General features: G+C 31.0%; 1 protein-coding gene across 1 annotated transcript in view; it reads left to right on the forward strand.

The window, feature by feature from the left end:
* Positions 1-16,317: 16,317 nt before the first annotated feature.
* The window catches only part of dlt (codanin-1 like protein dlt), a 217,403-nt gene continuing 211,268 nt past the window's right edge, over positions 16,318-22,452 (forward strand). The window contains exons 1-3 of the mRNA XM_072526059.1: positions 16,318-16,586; positions 16,642-16,721; positions 16,780-18,118. Of these exons, the coding sequence (XP_072382160.1) occupies positions 16,509-16,586; positions 16,642-16,721; positions 16,780-18,118 (1,497 nt within the window). The 5' untranslated portion in view covers positions 16,318-16,508. The remainder of the gene's footprint in view (positions 16,587-16,641; positions 16,722-16,779; positions 18,119-22,452) is intronic.

Consider the following 22,452-nt stretch of genomic DNA (forward strand, 5'->3'; position numbering starts at 1 on the left):
TCAGTGTCACTATCACTTTTATCCTGACCCGATGGAGGTAAAACATGATTTTCACTTTGTTCGATTTTGTCCGGAAATACACTGGGTTCCCCCCTACTACTTTCCTCCATAATTTTACCCTGTATGTCACCATTGCTTTGATTAGAGCAAGGCATTGGCTTTGTGTTACTAGAAATTGGCGGAACATAATCATTTGAGGATTCTGGTTGGGTGCTCAATACAGGGAAACAGTAGGGTGCATGAATCAAATGCCATCTATTTCTTCTAAATTTCCAGTTTCAGTTTCAATTATATAGGACCTGGGTTCCTGACAGATCTCAACAACTTGCCCATATTTCCTGATATTAACCACCCACACAGAATCACCAACCTTAAGAGGATCTAAATCCTTGGCATTGTGTCGCTTATTGTAGTTTTTCACTTGTTTATCCTTTATTTCTTTCCTTTTATTTTCAGTGTTTGGTTCTTTTGAAAAGTTTAATAAGCTTGGAAGCTGGATCAAGTTAGATCTTAATTTTCTATTCATTAATAATTCAGAAGGTGAAACACCACATGCTAGGGGTGTACATCTGTATGCTAACAATGCCAAACTTAGGTCCTCTTTTTTATTTTTCTGAATTAATCTTTTTGCAATTTGTACAGTGCGTTCCACTCCACCGTTGCTCTGTGGCCAGTGTGGACTGCTCGTCTTATGAACAAAATTATATTCTTTTGAAAACTTTATAAATTTTGATGAAAATTGAGTACCACAGTCGGATCTAACTTCCTCTGGGATACCATAACGAGAGAAAATATCTTTAAGTTTAGAAATAATGGCATCTTCTGTCATATTGGTTAAAGTAAAAATTTCAAACCAATGTGAAAAGTAGTCAGTGGCAATCAAGTACCACTTATCATAACATTTAAACAAATCAACCCCCAGTTTTTGCCACGGCCTTTGTACAGTGTTGTCTTTATGAAATGTTTCTCTATGATTTACTCTGTGTTCAACACATTGGGGACAATGTGTGACAAGGTTATTAATCTGGGATGACAAACCCAGCCACCAAACGCTCTGTTTGGCATGATCTCAACATTTTACAATTCCCATATGGCCTGTATGAATAAATTCCAACACCTTGAGTTGAAGACTCTTAGGAATGATTATGCGAGACCCTTTTAAAAGTAATTGTTCCGAATAGGAAATTTCATATCTATATTGATAGTATGGCAACAATTCAAATGGCAATTTAGATCTTTCAGGCCAAGAAGACAAAGAATATTCTTTTAGTTTTTTACAAATATATCCATTTTCTTGTTCTGTTTTTATTAAACTCAAAAAATAATCTTTAATTGGTAAATTATGAATAATTAACTGCACATATGCTGCAGTTTCTGCAGTTAGTTCTTTATTAGCTAACGTATCTGTTTGTCGGCGTGTAGATTACAGTATACTTGTATCGCATTAAACGCATTCGAAATCTTTGCAAACGTGGCGTTAACTCATCTAAATTTTTAGTTTGCAGAATTTGTAGTAAAGGTTTATGGTCTGTTTCAAAAATTGGGTTAGGAACTCCTGAAATAAAATCCTAAAAATATTCTGCTGCCCAGGTAGGTGCAAGAGCTTCTTTCTCAATCTGAGCATAGACATGCACCTATACTAAAACAACTTGAGTCTGCACTAACAATTATGGTTTTATTAGCATCAAAAAATGCTAGATTTGGAGGGCTCTCTAACTTTTGTTTTAAAGTGCTGAAAGCTTTATCTTGTGCTGGACCCCACAAAAAGTTAATATATTTTTTAAGTAAGTGTGTTAATGGTTCAAGAATCTCAGATTTATTATGAATGTATTTTGCAGCAAAATTAATCATACCCAGCCATCTTGACAGCTTGGTCTTATTTTTTGGTTCAGGAAAATCACGGATAGCTTTAACCCTATCTGGATCAATTAATATCCCTTGCTCAGAGACAATATGACCCAAGTATTTAGCTGTTTTTGTTGCTATAGAGCATTTGTTTTTATTTAGTGTAATACCTTCCTTATGAAGTTTTGTTAGGACTGTGTTCAAAATATTGTCATGTTCCTCTATTGTCCTTGCATGAATAAGAATGTCATCTATATGGACAACACAGCCTTCAATGCCAGTTAAGATTTTTGAAAATCTCATAGTAAAATACTCTGGGGCACAAGATATACCAAATGGAAGCCTTTTAAAGAAAAATCTGCCAAAAGGTGTTAAAAAAGTTGTTAACAACTGACTTTCCTTATTCAATTTTATTTGGTAAAACCCACTTGTGGTATCCAATTTTGAGAAGAATTTAGACCCTTTCAACTGTGCTAGTGTATGAGATATTTTCCTGAGAGGAAAATGTGTCCTGAGAGGAAAATGTGACCGTAACACGTTTTCATTAAGTTTAGTATAGTCACCACAAAGCCATACACAATCTCCCTTGTCCACACAAACAATTGGGCTGACCCAAGAAGTAGGATCTTCAATGGGTTCAATTATCCCTAATTTTAGCAATCTATCAATTTCAATTCTTAATTTTGGTAACAGAGGTAAAGGAACAGTTCTGGGAACGCTCTGTACATAAGGTTTAGCATCTGGCTTAATTCTAATTGACATTTCTATTTTAAATTCACCTATATCACTAAAAATACCAGGAAATGTTTTAGCAACAGACTCTAAATTAAATTTTGAAAACATATTAGTATTCTTAGATTGATTACAATGAACAACACTGCAACTGATTTGATTTACCTGATTTTAGAACATTAAACCTAATGATTGACTCTCTGCTTAATATAGGTTGTCTCAACTTCCTAATACAATATATTGTTTCATCATTTGTAAAACCGTCATAAGTAAATTTTATATGTAGCTTACCCACTGTGTCCAATTTATGATCGTCTGCTGCACCAATTGCATCACATGCCACAATTTTACCCATATATTCTGGAGGTAATTTTTCATAGGGAAAACAGTTAACATCTGCTCCTGTATCCACAAAAAAAGGTACCTTAAATTTGTCATCCAATAATATGTCTACATACCAATGATCCTTCTTGTCTAGGTACACTTGGCCAATAAAGGAATCTGTATGTACCACTTGATTTACTGAATCCCTTCCTTCGTTGTCTGTACTACTGCTACTGGTGGACCTTGAACACTTAACAGCTCTGACAGCTTTCTTCCTGCACATCACACTCCAATGACCTCTATGTTAACAAGATCTGCATTCAGAGAACTTGGCTGGACATTTCTCCCTATTTTTACATGTAGGTATGCCACAGTATTCACATCTGTAACCTTCCTTAACTTTCTCATGAGTTGTTTCTTGTTTAGCAAAACTGACTGCTCCTGTCTCATAATTCTATTTTGACTATCGAAGTTCAGCTTGGCGTGCTATTTGTATTGCCTTCTCTCTCTAGTGTCAAACCATCATTTAGTTGCTTTCTTTCGCTCACCTTTTTATCAGCTATTTCGATAACAATCCTGTCACGAATTAACTCATCTTTAAGAGCTCCATCGCTACAGTGCTCTACAAGAGTATGTAGACTTGAAATAAAGTTTCCCACAGGTTCTCCTGGCCTTTGTACCCTTGAATTAAATTGAAATCTCTCAAAGATTGTATTTCTTCAGGGAATAAAATGATTGTCAAAAATCTGCATTACATCTTGAAAGGATGCATTCTCCCCTGGTTGATTTTGAAGTAAAATATCTTCTGCTTCATTTCCCATTAAATACAACAATAGGTCTAATTTATCCTTGTCAGATTTTTGTCCAAATCCACTTACAGACATAATATATCTCTCTACCCTTTTCTTCCATTGGTGCCATGTCTGGGGCTGTGTAAAATCAAATTCGCTTGGAGCCGAAATGTTCGCAAACACTTCTTTATTTATTTGGATAGGTGCATCCATTTTAAGGATTTTAGGTCCCCTTCTTCTTCTTCTTCTTTTTGGCTTTTATTCTTCTGAATAATCAGCCAGTACATTTGTTTTGTTAATTTTTGGGCCACTGTCGTGAGTCTGAGAATATCTCATGCCCTATTATCAATTATCATTAACATATAGACATTTTTTCTACAAATCTACATTTTATTTATGTTTTCTATTTTCTTATCGTTGGTTTAAATGTTAATATTGGATAGGTTATTATTAAGGTTATAATTTTATATGGTTGATCTGTAGGAATCTGATAAGAATTTTGATAATTTTAGGGTTAATCTCGCATAGAAGCATTGGTATGTTAATTGGGGTTTTAATATTAATTTTGATCAGCTCCTGATAGACATCATAATCTTTTATTTTGTTTATTGGGCATTCCCAAAATATGTGTTCTAGTGTATCCATTTGCCCACATTCACAGTATGGGTTATCGCGAATGTTGATTTTATATAAATGTACTCCTGTCAGGCAATGACCACTCCTCATTCTAATAATGGTAGTAATGTGCTGCCTATCTATGTATGGGATTGTGTCAAACCATGGTTTATTAGGAAAACAATTTTGTATGTTGTTATACCACTTGCCTTTATATTGAAAAGAATTTAACCAATTATTTTGATGCATAGAACATATTTTATTTTTTAATAATGGCATGATATCCAAGTTACTTAATCGAATTTTAGCAGGAATATTTAATTCAGCCCCAGTCTTTGCCAGTTTGTCAGCTATTTCATTTCCCTTGATATCATTATGTCCAGGAATCCAACATAATCTAATATCTTTTCCATATTTATTTAAATAGTATAGTTTCTTTTTAACTTGCAAGACTCTGTAATCTTTTGTTGCAGTTATCATATTGTTATTAATGTTGTCTATAGCGCTCTTTGAGTCTGTAAATATTATAGCTTTATCAAAACTTTTTTCCTCACAAATCATTAGACCCTTTTGAATAGCTATTATTTCTGCTGTACAGATATTAATAAGTGAAGGAATTTTTTCAGAAAAGGAATAATTTATACTAGGTATGTGTATTCCTATGCCCGTTTTGGCTTCCTCAAGGTTTTGATTTTTTTGTTTTTTTGAAGCATCTGTAAATATTTGTATGTAATTATAGTAATACGAATTTACAAAATTGTAATATTCCCAAAGGTTATGGGAACTATTTTTTTTTAATAATGTTTTTATAATTGGTACATTATAAGTGTAGATATCATATTCATTTGAGTAGCAGGCTGGTATGTCACTTGTGTTCATTGATGGTAAAAACTTTTTAACTTCTGTTAGAGCGTCAATCAAATATGTTGGATTTTTTCCCTTCCAATATCCTTGTTGATAACCATGATATTTTTTTAAGTCTAGAAGCATATTTAATAATGAGTGATTTGGAGTTGTGCTAATCTTTGCTATGTATTTCGTGGCAATCCATTTAAATCTATGGTGTAGATCGATAGTTGCACTTTCTGCTAAAATGACATTAGTGGGAGTAGATTTCATCACCCCATGTGTTGTTCTCAAAGCTTGGAATTGTATTCGGTTTAATTTCATAAAATTTTGTTGAGAGAAGTTATTAATTATACTAGCGCCATAATCTAATTGTGATTGTATCAAGCCATTATATATTAATTTTAGTGTTCTTGGGTCTGATCCCCACCATACTCTACAAAGAGCACATATTATATTAATGCCCTTTTGGGCTTTATTAATCATGTTATCTATTTGGTCTGACCAATTTAGATTGTGCTTAAATATTATACCTAAATATTTTTTCGACAGAACATTAGGGATTATATAGTCATTAATTTTTATATCTGTTGGATTACTAATAGGACGGTTCATTTTAAACCACAAAGTCTCGCATTTTGATGAGGATAGTTTAAGATTATGTGTATCAAACCATTTGGATAATTCATATAGGATAAAGTTTACCTGATTTGCTATATGGTTAAAATTACTACCTTTTGTTAAGATAATTAGATCATCTGCATATGACAGAAGTACACAATTTTCAGGCATTATTGTGTATATATTTTTAAGATAAATATTGAATAATATTGGGCTTAAAGGTGAGCCTTGTATTAGACCTTGTGTAGTATGCGATGGTCCAACCATTTCGTGATAATGATTTTTAACATATAGAGTCCTATTGTTTAAGAATTGAAATATAAGGTTGTTGATGTCTACTGGAATACGAAGATTATTAAGAAGTCTGTATAGTATGTAAATATTCACATGATCGAAAGCTGCTTTAATATCTAAGAAAGTAGCATTTACATATTGGTTTTGTGAGAAAGCCAATTGAACATAAGTATTTAAATAATTTAAATTATCGTTAACTCCCATACCTTTTCTAAATCCTACTTGAAATTGGCTAAATGTTTTTTGATTTTCCACGATCCAATCCAGCCTATTTTTAATCATTGATTCCAGTAGTTTTACTACACATGATGAAAGTCCCAGAGCTCTATAATTTTCTGCTTTTAAATTATAATTTTGAATTTTGTTGTTCTTAGGAATACTTATAATAATTTGAGTTTTCCACTCATTGGGAATCAGTTCACCTTCTTTAACCTTGTGTGTGTGTGTGTGTGTGTGTGTGTGTGTGTGTGTGTGTTTGGTGAGTTGGCTTGGAAACTAGTCCTTTAGCCACATAATTGTAATGTAAGATATTAGTTTTTAAATAATGTAACCAACTTTAAATAAAAAGTTACATATTAGTTCGTATACTTCTCTACTATCTAAGTTTTTTCTTTAACCTTGTTGTATAAATTTAGTAGCCATATTAGCCCTATTTCAGGTAAATGTTTTAACATATTAAAGTTAATATTATCAAGGCCTGATGATGTGTTTTTCTTTAAAAATAGACTATTTTTTAATTCCGTGAGATTGAATTCACTAGACAAGTGATCAATGGTCTGTAATTCAAAATCCGGTTCAATATTAGTTACTGAAAGGTTAGTTAATATTTCATAACTTATTTTTTCATTGGGAAGTTTATTGTTTGAAGGTTGAGAGAATGCATTTTTAAATTTTCTTATAGTTTGCCAAATAGAGCTGATGTCTACGTTTCTATTAATCCTCCCACAATATTCCATAAACTTTTGCTTCTTTATTGTTTTTAGAAGTCGTTTTGATTTAGCAATTATGTGTTTTGCATTGATATAATTATTAAGATTAAAATTATTTTTAAATTCCTTTAACGCTTCTTTTCTTTTATTTATTATTTCAGTGCATTCCTGGTCCCACCAAGGTACTCTTTTTTGATATTGCAGTTTTCTTATGCCTCTGCCTTGTTTATTTGGAATAGCAATTTTTACTGCTTGGTTAATTATATTTGTGAAGTGGTCATAGGATTGATTTCCTATATTTAAATGTTCTTCTATGTATTTACTATACTTGTTCCAATCAATTTCTCTAATGTTGTTTCTAAAATTTAAGTTTTTATTGGTTGTAATGCTTTTTCCTTCACTATAGTTAATTTTCATTAGAATAATTGTAGGAAAATGATCACTACTACCACAATCTTTCAAGACATTCCATGTACATTGTATTGCTAGAGAGTCAGATACAAATGATAGATCTACAGGGCTGGATCCCTCTAGTGGGGTATGAATTCTAGTGCTTCTTCCATCATTTAAGTATATATAATTAAACTCGTCAAATATTTTTAATAAAAGGTTACCATTTCTATTACTTACTTGACTACCCCAACATGGGTGATGTGCATTCAAGTCTCCCATAATGAGCACATTGTTCCAATTATTATATATATATATATTCAAAAAAATTATATGATAATTTATTTTTTGGGTTTGAGTAAATGTTTATAATTGTATATTTATCTATTTTGATAGCTATATATCTAAAGTTAGGGCTTTGCCATTTGTAGTCTAAATTAACCCTACTGTAAATTAGATTATTTTTAATGAGTGTGGCAATACCTCCTGCTCCATTTTCTATATCTTCCCTAATTACATCATAACCTTTGATTCTACATATTTGATGAGGTTTAAGTTTGGTTTCATTTAACATAACGATATCAGGAGAATGTTCTGATATCAAGATATTCAGGTTGTAATTATTGGATTGAAAGCCATTCATGTTCCATTGCATCAAACTAATGTTTTTCAGTGAGTTGTTGGTATAACTCATAATTTGTTTTATTTTTTTAATAATATTTGTCCTGATCGTCTAGATCAGGAACTGATTTGTTGAGTTCTGAATATGTTAATATTAATTCTCTAATTTTAATTTGTTCTTCTTTATTCATATTTGTAAATTTTCTGTATAAATCATCTATTGTATTACAGTAATTTTGCGATGCACTAACAGGCGTTGATTTATTAAAATTATGTTTTAAATTGTTGTTATTAATACCAGATATAGATGGAGTGTCATTAATTTGAACTGTACTATTTAGTTGAGATAATCTACCATTTTGATTTATTAATTGCGATTCATGTATAGTTTTATCATATGAAATATTTATTTTCTTTATTGTTCCCGTTGATTTGGCTGCAGAAACGTAACTCCTTTTAGAATTTATGCACTGGCTTGCTGTGGTTCTTCTTTGATTAATATTAATACTGTTGTTTTCTGTATTTTGTTTTAGTTTTATACTTGGGAAGTTAGCCGGATGGTATTGACTATCTTCTTTTCTATAGTCTTTACTTAAATAATTTTTTGGTGCTAGTTGTGCAGCTTCATAAAATGATAAGTTTTCATATGCCATTAACTTTTTAATTTCTGTTTGTCTGGTATATTCAGGACACTTTTTATTAACTGAGTTATGCTCAGGACTCTTACAATATATACACATCGTTAGGCATTTTGCCTCTAGATGTGACTCTAATTCACCCTCTTCCACCTGTTGTCCACAATTATGACATTTTGGTTTAGTTCTGCAAAGAGTCCTGGTATGACCATATATCAAACATTTATAACATTGTGTGACTCTCGACACATATGGAATAATGTTGAATTTAAGATAACTAATTTTTATTTCTCTTGGCAATATCTTACCATCAAAAGTTATAAGTATTGTGCCTGTAGGAGCATATTCAACCGAGTTATCATCTTTAATAATTTTCCTGTTTAGTCTTTTGATGTCTATAACATCGAAGGGTGAGATTAATGATTTTTTGATTTGATCTTCGGTTAGTGACGGGTTAACATCTCTGATGATGCCCTTACATGTTATTTGATTATATGGAATATATATTTTATATTTATCTTTAAGATTGATAGGGTTATTAATAAAATTGTTAGCCGCTTCGCTGTTTGCGAAAGAAACACCAATTTTATTTATACCTTTGACTTTAACCTCCAAGATATCTTTTAAATTGAAATTAAAGAGGTCATTTGCTATTTGTAAATGATTATACTTGCCTATTTTGAATTTTTTCTCGATTCCTTCTACTACAACTAAGTATGGCCCTACAGCATTATTCTTGTATCTGTTGTCGCTTTGATCAAATTTATTTTTTTTTCTCATTATCAGACTTATCATTTATTATTGTATTATTTTCATTATTCGAAATATCCATATTATCGTTTTCATTATTGATCGCTTGAAGATCAGGTGGCTTTTTCTTGCCGCCATGCGGTGACATATCAGTAGCTGATCAAAATTTTACTAATATAGAAAAAAATATGTAATGGAAAAGACTTACCAATGCTCTAGAAGTTATTTTATATATAAAGGGTTATATAAAAGTAGATTAATTATCTCTATCTATTAAGACTCTTGTCTGAAATTTCTTTAACCCAGCCAGTAAAAATTGTAGTATATTACGTTGTATATCGAAACTGTTGTTTCTACGCTGTAATTGTGAATTATTATATATTAAATTTTGCGATATACTCTCGTAAGTATAAAGACAACCAATATTTAAATTTACCGCTAGAAAGATTCAAACTTTTTTCCTTTAGGTCCCCTCTGATTTATAGGTTATGCTTAAGATTTGCACTGCTGTCACGTTCGATCACTCTTTGCTTGTTTAATGTTAACAAAACAAAGCACCAACTGCCACCATGGTACAATGAATACACAAGGTATGATACATAATGTTCGAAAATCAGTTCGCTTTCGCGCATGACGTAGTCAAGATCGCTTATTCCCGCAACATTTGAATATAGTTGTATAGGAAAGACTTTTAATTTTAAGTTTTTTTATATAATTTGGCTAATTTAATTATAGTTATTATAAAGAGATGATAAAATTATGTTATTATAATATTTATCATTTATAAAACATATATATCCTTTATAAGACAAGTTTTAATTATCTTTTATTACACGTAGGTACAGGTTAATTAACTTATACTCCAGAGTTCGATATTTCAGATGTTTAAAAAGATACAGAAAAGTGGTAATGGAGGTACACAAAATTTGTATGTATATATACCTACTGAACTAAACACAAAATCAAAATAAATAATGACAAAGTCAACTTTATTTATATCGAATGAGCTAGCTGGCCATCGAATATGAGTGTAGTGAGGGCACACAATATTGCACAACATTTAAAATGACATTTTTGTAATATTCACACATAAAATTATCTTGGTATTGTTTATAATAATGATAACGTTGTATATTTTAATAATGATAACATGATTTAACAAAGAAAAATATGTTATTTTGGAAGATGCTAAATTGATTTCCTCCGAAACAGTTCTTATTGCAAATTGCATAGCAGGCTGAGGCTAGTTTCTTACTTAACAAATCGATATGAAAAAACCATTTAAGGTTTTATGACTAATAATTAATAAAAATAAAGATTTAGACTTACGTCGTTGACCTAGAAGTAGTAAGAAGCTGCTCAACATACTTTTTGGACTCTCTGTGTTCGCCTCCATGTACGCGTTTCTTTTAATTGGTTAAAAGGGTAGCCGATGTTGATTTAGGCAAATAAAGACTAGGTACTGCCTCAGGTTTGAGTTTTAGACCCTTTTTAGAAACGTAATTTAAAAGTTCCTGTTGTAGATTTCTTTGGTAATCTTCAATTTTAAAATGTGTATAACAAATTCTTGCAGTATTACAATTAAAATTATCCTATCTACAACAAGATATAATCCATAGTTTTCTGGTCAAACTATCTTTAGGAAATATATGAAACCTAAAGATTTTATCTTCATTGTCACTATTGCAACAAGCAATTGCACAGCGTACTTTGAAAAAGGTACAAAACCAGATATACAATGGCAAATAAAAACTTTCAGTTTTACAAAAAATACTATACAGTATAAATAAATAGTAACTAAACACCATTTGTATAAAGACACATATATAAGCATATATCTAAATTATTTTTCTATTATAAAATAGATGACTCAGTCAGTATTGAGATATTTTAAAATATATTTATTATCTCATAACTTGCAATTTGCAATAGTCACCATTGATAACCGATATTATTGTTGAACTTTTGTTTTTATACAAGCTTTCTGTCTTGCCGGTGTAAAGTCGTCTGAAGTCGATATTTATTGTGTTTTGCGTTTGAACTAATTTGTGTCTTATTTTCATATTATTATATTGTTTGATAAGTAAATTTTGCATATAATAATCGGTAGGTTATAGTAATGTGTATATTTTTTATTTTACTAAATTTCATTATAACTCATCTAAAATACCATATTGAATTCTAAAACTGATTTTTCTCTATTGTACTCTATTTTGTTTTTATTTTAGTAAAACTGCTTGGAAGTGAGTGACAGTGAATCAGAATAAGCAAATCTACTACTATTTACCTATTCACAGTATTTCCTCTGCAGAAAATTTTTAAATTTCAAGGGATTTGCATACAAAAAGAGTACTTATATTATTAGTATATGTATGAAAACAAAAATAAATATTTCGCCTGAATCTCTAGAAGAAGTAAAGGTTTTACGCTACTGAAAATATATTTTTTATTCAATTATAACCAAAACATTTAAAAAAAAAATTAGATCACTTTTTAACCATAATTTCAAAATTAATGTGTACTTTAAGCTGTAATAATGGGTTCGAGGTGGTTCAGGCGATCTTAACTACGTCACACTCCTGGGCCAGCTGTCAAATGTCATGCGCAATATCATACCACAGTATAGACAACAACTTATCTATTGGCGATGTCAACGAACTATAGGGGGCGCTTTGACAGATGATCAGCTGATCACGCACGTAGGAAAACAAAACAGAGCTTCCATAATCTTTGTAGGTGAATCATTGTTGTGTGTAAAAATTATCTGTATTTATTATTTTTTGTTAATGCAATGGCAAATAAAGAAATTGAAGTTAGTCTGCTCGATACTTTGAAATATATAGGAGACACAAAAAGACCTTTAAAAGAAGGCGAGGCCTTGTTAAAGGCTGGCCACGTTTTGTTGTGTGGCAAATATAATATGATATATTATTTCCTAAATATATATAAATAAAACACTTTGTTGTTTTTATATCACTATTATTCCAAAATGGTACAATTTTTTTATGTTTGATTAGCATAAAAAACAAGCAATATTACGATTTGTTTACTGATCGAATAATAAGTAATTTATTTCTAACCTAAACTAACTAACTTTTTCTAATCTAAAGTCTTACTTAGCAGTTTGTCTTTAGTTACTATTATGACATTTAATATATTTACATATTGTAAATGTCCTAATAGTAACTAAATTATACAATATTATATTTACATTTTACTACTGATCACTTCTGTACAATAGGAGAACTTAACTTTAATATGAACATTGGTAAAAAAAATATTAATACATTTAAGACTAGTTACATTAATTACAACAAATTAAGAAACTAAAATTGTGACACTTCAAAATAAAATAAAAGAATGTACTTATGAAAAAAAAACGAAGGAATGTCATGTACGATCTTGTAGATTTTTGTCACGAGGAAAAAAGTGCATACTTATTCTTTCCGATCGATAATTTCTGCATTGCGGTGCAGAACAATACTTTTTAACATTTTGTTACCTTATTGTGCTTTATTTAATAATATTTAAAATGTTTATAACTATGCCATGTGTGTATAAATAAATACAAAATGTTTTGTTATCCTACGTGCACTAGTTCAAATTTTTACCGCACCGTGCCGCCTCTTTCGTTTGACATCGCCAATACTGTGATCATCTATACTGTGTTATCTATACTGTGATCATACCTTGTGTATTCATTGTACCATGAGCTGCCACCATGTCGTGTTATCGAAGAGGGGTTACAAATAATAATGGACAGTGGAAGTGTGACGTCACAACTGTCAATTACTTTCCAAACAAAAGTTGAAATGCCCAATCTCAAGACTTTTTAAATTCTATAAAGTTAACATTTTGCTTCCTCTGCTGCTTTTTTTTAAGTATAGTGTTTTTACGATAATACCATCATAATTCAGTGTTCTATTTCTATGAAATATAGTTTAAAAATTTAAATAAAAGACATTCTAACCTTACTTTATTGATACATGCATTTTATTGCTATTTTTATAAAACAACATCACAGTATAGATAACAACCTGTGACAACATGCTTTATTATTTACACAACCTTGTAAAATTGTTGTACTACCTATTAGAATACTTAGATATTGCAAAAAGCGGAAAGATTCTGTAATAAAAATTAAAAAATAAGGAAAAACGCAAATTATCCACACTAACAAGGTTTGTTTGGAAAGTGAAACCATAAACCATAGAGTGAAACCACGTGAAACTGACAGATGTCAATAAAATCTACGTCATCACTTCCCAAGGTTAGTAGATTATTAAGTAGGTTGTCTCGTAACTATGTGGGCGAAGCGAGGGGAAGGCAGAATGCTTACGTCACTCATACGACAATGTCAAATTTGACAGTTGATGGCACGTCTGAGTTTAAATTCACGTTTGTTGTTAAAATAACTTATACCTTGTTGCATTATTTCGTATTCGTATATTTTTTTGTGGAATTTTCCTATAGTATCATTAGTTCGTTTATTTGTTTAGTTGTTGTTTAGTTTTTTTTTAAGTATAGGTATAAGGACAATATTATTTATAGAGACTTATTATTTAGTTATTTGTGTATATAAACACTTTTGAAGTGTGTTTTCGTAGCCGTGATATCAAGGTTTGTCTAACAATTATATGTAGTTTTGTACGTTATAATAATGAAATATTTTTTAGATGAGTGGCGGTAACATATGTAGCATAGCTACCTGTAATAGCAACTCAAAAATTCTTGATGCAGATGGAAACAAAATAATGCTTTTCATGTTTCCCAAAGACACCAACGTTATCAAACAATGGGTCATAAAATGTTGCCGGAAAGATCAGTGGGTCCATAAAAACAAGAAAATATGAACAAGAAACTTTTTCTACTGTTTTTTTGGATTTTTGTGCGAAATAAAACGTTATCTCCATTTAAAACACACAATATTATCAATATAATTAATTCTATTTTTTGTCATCAGACTATTGATTTTAGAAAAAAAAATTGATATAATTACTAATATAAGAACCACTTAACATCCCTATACCCAAGAAAATCCCAAAATATATTGCAAAACCTAAGTTTTTGAACCTTTTATTAGCATTGAAGCTTATGGCAATTTTAAAAGTGTCGTATGGGTGACGTATTCCCGCCTTTAACCCATTAACGCCTACGGGTCCCATATGGGGACACAAAACCGCCCTCTATTTATGTGCGTGTACTAACTGACAAATTTAATTTGAAAGCCACTGACTGAGAACTAATCGTTCAAAATGCTCATTGGATGCGCCTGACAAGATCAGTTGCTTGTTGTACTCGCGAGTGAGAGGTTGTGCTATTTTTTATTGGACAGATTCTTTTCGACGACGAAAATATGGACATCCCGTTACGGTAAGTTAAATTATGTGGATCTTATTTATTTTATTGTATATCTAGGCGATCGATTTTATTTAAAAAACGTATTTTCGCAATACTGTTTGTTGATTTTCTAAATATATGGTTCTAGTTTTTCATAATTTCCTCGTAAACGTCACTGTCACCATATGGGACCAGTAGGCGTACTACGGACAATATGTATTAACCTATAGTTTTATACGATAATTTTAGTTTCAGAGGAATAACTCTTCAAGAAGCGTTAGATATCGCCTACTTATCTGATAACGAAGTCACTGATATATACATACAGCCACCTGACTGTCAGGATCTGACCGATTAGGGTTCAGGGGATGAAGATGAGGGTGGAACTGTTGAAAATTTGAGTAGTCGTCAACTGTTAGCTCTAGCTGAAGTTGTATTTTCAAATGGTACGAGAGTGGAGGACACATCTGAAGATTTAGCAAATGAGCAATTACATACTGTGGTACAAAGTGACGCTAAAGCAAATTTAGTACTGATGGTATTCCATGGTATTCTTTATGTGAGGTGGATGGACAATAATGTGGTAACAGAGGCCAGTACGTGTTTTGGGGTTACTCCAGTGAAATCTGTAGAGAGATTTTCAAGGAAAAATAAAAGAATGGCAATTTTAAAAGTGTCGTATGGGTGACGTATTCCCGCCTTTAAAAAGCGAGCATTTGGTTGGTCTATAGTTACGAGACAACCTACTTAATAATCTACTAACCTTGATCACTTCCACGGTCCATTGTTACTTCACACAAACATCAGTTTATTCTCAACCCTAAAACCACAGAATACTAATGCTATGATTAAGAAGATAAGATATTGCGCATAAGTCGTGACGTAATTGGTTGGAGACTTGCACGTTCGTAATGTCAGTTTTTTGTATGTGTCAATAAATAATCTTTATTAAATAGTTTGTAGATATCTTTTTGTGTACGATTATTGTAATTATTAAACCTTTATTTAATATTATTATTTTGCTAATTAAATAATTTCATCACAGAATGCATAAAAATCCCATTTAACTTTAACAAGAATTCAAATCTGATCTCCAATGACGGCATGCGCGAACACGACCGATTTTGTGCTACAGGAAGATCCTATCTTGTTAGTCATAGTATCATCAATTTGGTATCATGCTAAAACATACATCATACATCCATGCCCGAGCTTCGGGCTTCTGCAACTTTCACATGACCTGTCTAACCCCCGTCATCCGTGTTGCCTAACTCCGGCACCTATATATTAAACTCGGCTAACAACACAGTTTTCTATCTAATATCATTATTTCACTGATTACTTATTTGATAATTAAAACCTAACCATTTATTTTATAATGGAAAAATATGTTATGTGCGTACTCTTGGGCTACTTACTCTAATTGTATCACAATAACTAAAACAGATTTTTGTTTATTTTGACCTACACAAACTGTAATAATTATTAAACTGTATAATTTTCTTTTAATCTAATATAAATTAACAAACTTAGCAGTTAATGATCCTAGTAGTTAGTATCTAATAAGCATTTAATTTAATTTAGTATTACTAATACCATTGTTAATACATACAAAAAAATAAATGATGTACTAAGTGATAGGTGACTCATAATACAGTATGTCGTATAAGGAATTGCCTCACAACTGATTAATAATTTTACCGCCATTAGCTGTATATTGTTTAAAAGTGTTAAAACTAAAATAATAAAATAATGTAGAGTTTCAATTAAGAAAAATGTCTGAAGTTTTATTACAGAAGTTAGTAAATAACGAAATTAATTTTTATAATTTTAAACAATGGATCTTGTCGCAGGTAATCTTTAAGAGTCTCTTAGTAAATTAAAGTTAACCTAACTTTTTGATTTTAGGACCAACTATGCAATTTTAACTGTTCCCAAAATGAGTTTTTAACGTACTTTTTAAATTTTGTACATGAGGATATTAGCATGTAAGTACCTAAATGTATATTTAACGTTTTTTGTTTCTAATTGTCGAATATATTTTAGTCACAATAAATCTGGAACCATTTCTCAAACATGTACACCCAGAAAGATAAAACCTACTACAAACGAGCAGAAAACGCTAGGGCAACAAATCAGTTTAATAGAAAAATCAACTATTCCTGGTTCGTCTGTAAAGTCACTTGACAAAAGTTTCGGAGACCTTTCATGTAATTCAAATATAAGCACTCCAAAATGTACCAAAAGCAACTCAGACTCACGTTTAAATTTAAGTTACCATAGTCCAGTATCTCCACTTTATAGTGAAGAAAATTTTAATAATTCAAAGGGTAAAAAACATACTGTTTGTCTTGGAGATTTTGTTATTACAAATGTAATGAAACATGCAAAGAGGAAACCCCCACTGAAAAAAGTAAATGATGATTTCAACAAGAGGATTACTCCAACAAGCCTTAATAACATACATACTAATGAAGCTTTTAAATTGCCCAATAGTTTTAATAATTTTAATACAAAAGAAGTTGTTTGTGATAATGTAAATACATCTAGAATGAATTTAGCTAAGGAACGATTAAAGTTTTTAACAGCAAATGATTCAGATGATAGATCAGCATTAGTTAGTTCAAGAAAGATAACACTACCTGACCAAAGAGAGCAAATTGAGCCTCAGTTGGATTTAGTTACTTATAAAAATGAATTAACTATTTTGTCAGATATTTATATCCTTATATTAAAGAATGACATGGTGTTAAACATTACTGGAGAAATATATTTTTTGACATATTTGTTAGTCAGTAAACAATATGTTTCAGATCAAGTTGACGATCCACATGTAGGAATAGATTTTTTAAGTGAAGATGTAAAGCATGAGTTAACATCAAAAAGCAGGGTGATAAGTTGTTCTGACTATTTTGAAAATGTTCACAATGTTTTATATTTTGCTGTCAGATGTTTAGAATCACAGTTTGATGTACTAAAATATTATGATAAAACAACACTAAAAATGTTATCTTTTAATAAAAGAATGAAAGAGTTTTCCATCAAATTTTCTGAGAAACTAAGAAAGTGTGCTGAGAAAAAATTAGATAGAATTGTTGAAATATTTGAAGGCAGATCCAATGTTGGATACAATCTGGATACTGATAGTAAAGATAACTTCCCTAATGATGTTAGCTTTTTATCATTTCGGAAGCAAAGGGATTTATTTTATGACATTCTTAGGATATGGGAGAAGAACCATCATGTTGTTGGATGGAATTTTCAAATAGGAGTAGGGGGAAAAATTAAAACTTTGTTGGGATTACAAGCTGATCCCACAAATTTTATGCACTTTTGCAGATTATTTAAGGCACAGTTGTTGAGTTCATGTGGATTTTCAGCAATGGTAAGTCTAGTTATTTATTTATGTATATTTTTGAAGTTCATGTGAGCCTATATTTGTAAAATTTAGTGTGTGGGAATAGCAACATGGTGCTTGTAAGTGCTAATATATCAACCCTGTCCTGTGAAATACATAAATACAAAGGCTTTGTGGATTAGTAGTGGAGCTTTTATTAAGTTTTATATGAAAATTTTCATATCAATATGGCATAAATGCAGAATATCTTATCCAGAAAAAGAAAACTGGTCAGGAAAAACTGTTAATTCAGGAATTGTAGGCCCTTGTCTGGAATTGTTTCTTCCTGGCGTTTTGTGTTGTAAGTTCTGCAGATATTATTAAGGTGTTACTGAGTGGATGTAGATGTAACTTCTTCTTACTCTCTATCACTCACTGATCTAGATTAACAATTAGTTTTGATATACAAGGCTTGTTTCGCTTTTTAAAAGGAAGTAATGTATAGTGGAGTTAGTGAAAAGTATTGTGATCACTGGTATTAACTTTTCTCTCATAACTTGGTTTTTGATTTGTGTCCATTTAACTTCAATGATAACAAAGCAGGCAGTATACAATGATAAGGAGTGAGCATACTAAAAGACAATCAACAACATATTTCACCTGAAAAAGACAATTGATTGATGGCAAACAAAAACTTGTCCGATTTAAATAACATTAATCCTCGAATTAACTATAAATATTTACAAACCGATAATGGTTCTTTTAAAGTCATAATTGAAAACAAAAATGATTCATGTTTAAATGCAATTAAGGTTGGTGAAATAATATTAAAAAATTGGCGGGAACTAGACAATAAAATAAAAATAATTGATTTGGCAGAAAAATATCGTGTAAAAGGAGTTTTTGTAGAATGTAAGTAGGCTAATTTTCTAGTAGACCAAAATAAATCAAAAAGTTTCATTGAACATAAACTTGAGGCTTATATACCCAAATTTATGATTCATGGTCAGGGGATTTTGATAAAGATATTTCAGTCGAGGATCTGAAAGATAAAATTAAAGCATACGATTATCATTGTAAATTCACAGTAGTTGAAGTCAAAAGACTAAAAAGAAAAATTGTTGAAAATAACACTAAGGTTTATGTTCCAACTAAAAGTGTTATTGTGACTTTTAGGGCATAAAATTTACCAAAATATGTGGTTATTAATAAAGTATTAATAGAGGTAGAAATATTTGTACAAAAAGTAGTTTTATGTTATAATTGCTGTCGTTACGGACATGTAGGTGGACAATGTCGCGGTAAATCTAGATGCTTCAAATGTCACGGTGAACATTTTTCCTCCAAATGTATGGAAAACCCATTAAATAAATGTCTTCAGTGTAGGGGCGATCATTCAACCACACATTTTCAAATATGTCCTGAATATCTGAGGCAAAAAACTATTAAAGATATCATGTCCCAAAAGAATTTAACATGTAATGACGCAATTAAATTAATTCCTGATAGATCCTATACAAATGCAACTATTAGTGAAAATAAAACATTAAGTCCCCAATTACTCATAGACTCAGCATCCCAAAAAGCATTTCCACCCCTTCCAAGTCAAGCGTTTCCATATTCTCAACCCCAACCCCATGAACTCTTTTAAGTACACTATTCACAAAAATCCAATCAAAAGACCCAGACCTTAATCACCCGATCCTTGTATTGAAGAAGTAAATAAAATAACTAAACCAATCGAAATTGCTAGGTTCCATGGGGATATTTTAGGTAAAGAATCTTATTGAGAAAATATTAGTAAAACAAATCATCATCATCAATTTGGCTTTACAACCCTGTGTGGGTCCTAGCCTCCTCAAGAATTTTCTCCAGTCGTCCCTATCTATCGCCTTCCTCCGCCAAGCACGTATTTCCATATTTCTCATGTCTTCATCGATGTGTAGTAAAACAAATGAGGCTTCAGAAACAGAAACGATAAAATTAGTTAGAATTGGTTATGGATATTTTAATGTCTTTAAATAGATATAATATTTTAAATTTACAACAGTTTGAAGTGGTTAATATTATTAAGGATAAACTTTTCAATAAATCGGGTCTAAGTTCACAGACATGAATAAAACATTTTCTATGATACAATTGAATTTTAGATCGGCAGTCTCAAATAAATGTAATTTAGAATATCTACTTCATAAGTATAAAATCAATATAGGTCTTCTTTCAGAGACTTGGTTTAAACCAACCATTTATTATAATTTCGTAGGTTACAATTGTTCACGTTTAGATAGAGAAGATGGTGTAGCAATTTTAGTTAAAGATGAAATTAGTTTTTCTGAGATATACAAATGGAAAAGATTATGGCTAAGTGTGTGTGTGTGTGTGTTCGGATCGGTCAATATAAAAAAGTTTATCTTGTTTTAGTTTATATGAAACCGTTTAGTAGAATAACACTTACTGATCTACAATTAGCATTTACTCGAAACAATTCAGTATCCTGCCTATTTTTCGACATTAAGGAAGCTTATGATATAGTTAATCTAGACAGACTAACAGATAAATTATATGCCATAGGAATTCCAGAAGGTGTTATTGCGAACCTAATGAAATTGTACCGAGATAGAAAAGTGCATATAAAAATTAATGGAATTATAGGTATGCCTTAAACATACATTGGTATTCCTTATACATACATACAAAATTGGATTATCATATATATATATATATATATATATATATATATATATATATATATATATATATATATATATATATATATATATTATATTATTGGATTATAAGCATCCTTAGTCCATTATTATTTATGTTACACACAGCGTATGATTCCAGTTCTATTACTGAAGAAACCAGATTACTTCAGTACGCAGACGACTTTTGTATTTATATGGAAAATAAGTCCATTGAAGCTTTCATCAACGCATTAACAAATGCCACGGAAAATATTGTCGAATGGTCGCAAAGAAATGGATTCTGCATCTCTCAAGAAAAATCAGTCACCTGTGCATTTACAAGAAGACGATATCAGCCACCAAACCAAATTAATATAGGACCATTGACATTTCCATACAAAATATCAGTAAAATACCTTGGCATAATTTTAAATCAGAAACTCTCTTGGAAAGAGCATATTCATCACTTATCAAAAAAATATGAAAACGCAATAAATGTACTAAGAGCTTTTAGTCACGCTAAGTGGGGAGCAGACCCAAATATATCACTAATCTTCTACAGAGCGCTAATATGTTTAGTGATAGGCTATGGATGTATCTTATATAAAAATGCAAGTTTGACTCAACTGGAGACATTGGAAAAAATAAAAAATAGGTGTTTACGACTTTGTCTTGGATGTTTAAAAAGCACACCAACAAATATTTTAGAAATCGAAGCAGCAGAGCCTCCTTTGTATCTTAGGCGACAATTTTTGTGTGATGTTTTTATGTCAAAACTCCTAGCACAAAAATGATCTGAAAAAATGCAGGAACCCAATTCCAAAATAAATAGTTCCTTCTGGCGACGTAAAAATCATCCAAAAGTGATAAACAGTTATCAGCACCTAACTCAATTTAGTAGCGAGTTTTACAGAAATGACATTCTTCCCCCATATATTGTGATTATAACCTATTAGAATTACATATCCCTTACTATTATCTAAATATCGAATCACATGTAAATACATTTGGTCCTAAAATTTGGCATTAAAAAGATGGCCCGAGTCAGACTGTATTTATACAGGTGGATCCAAATTTGACGAATCTAGTGGATGCGCTTTTTAGCATTCAAATCAAAATATATCCAAAAATTCAAACTTCCAAGTCAAATGTCTATTTACACTGCAGAGCTCATCGCAATTCTTCAGGCATATTCTTGAGGTATATTAATGCCCATCACACGAGTAAGTTTGTTATATTAGACACATTTTGTTATATTATTCGGTAGACACAATAATACAAACTAAATTATCAAGCTCTTCATCAGTAGTAATTATAAGAATTTTAGAAGCGGTCCAGTCACTTACGAATTAACACATTGTAACACATGTAAACAAATTTCTTTGCTTTGGATTAAGGCCCATTATGGAATTAACAGAAATGAAATAGTGGATAGACTAGCAAATGATGGTGCTACATCAGGGGAAACGAAAGAAGAACCATTAATGCCAGTCACTGATCTACGACAATGGTTTAAGAACAAACAAATGGAACAGTGGCAACAGAAATATGACATCTTATTGAAAGGAGATTTCATGATATCTAACCAAAAATTCATAAAAAACCGTGGTTTTACGGTATTACAAATCGGCACTTCATTAAGACCTTAAACAGAGCAAGGAACAAACATGGTTTATATCTATCCCACAAAAATAA

Source organism: Diabrotica undecimpunctata, chromosome 3 (assembly GCF_040954645.1).
Source record: "Diabrotica undecimpunctata isolate CICGRU chromosome 3, icDiaUnde3, whole genome shotgun sequence".
In the NCBI taxonomy this organism is placed as follows: Eukaryota; Metazoa; Arthropoda; class Insecta; order Coleoptera; family Chrysomelidae; genus Diabrotica; species Diabrotica undecimpunctata.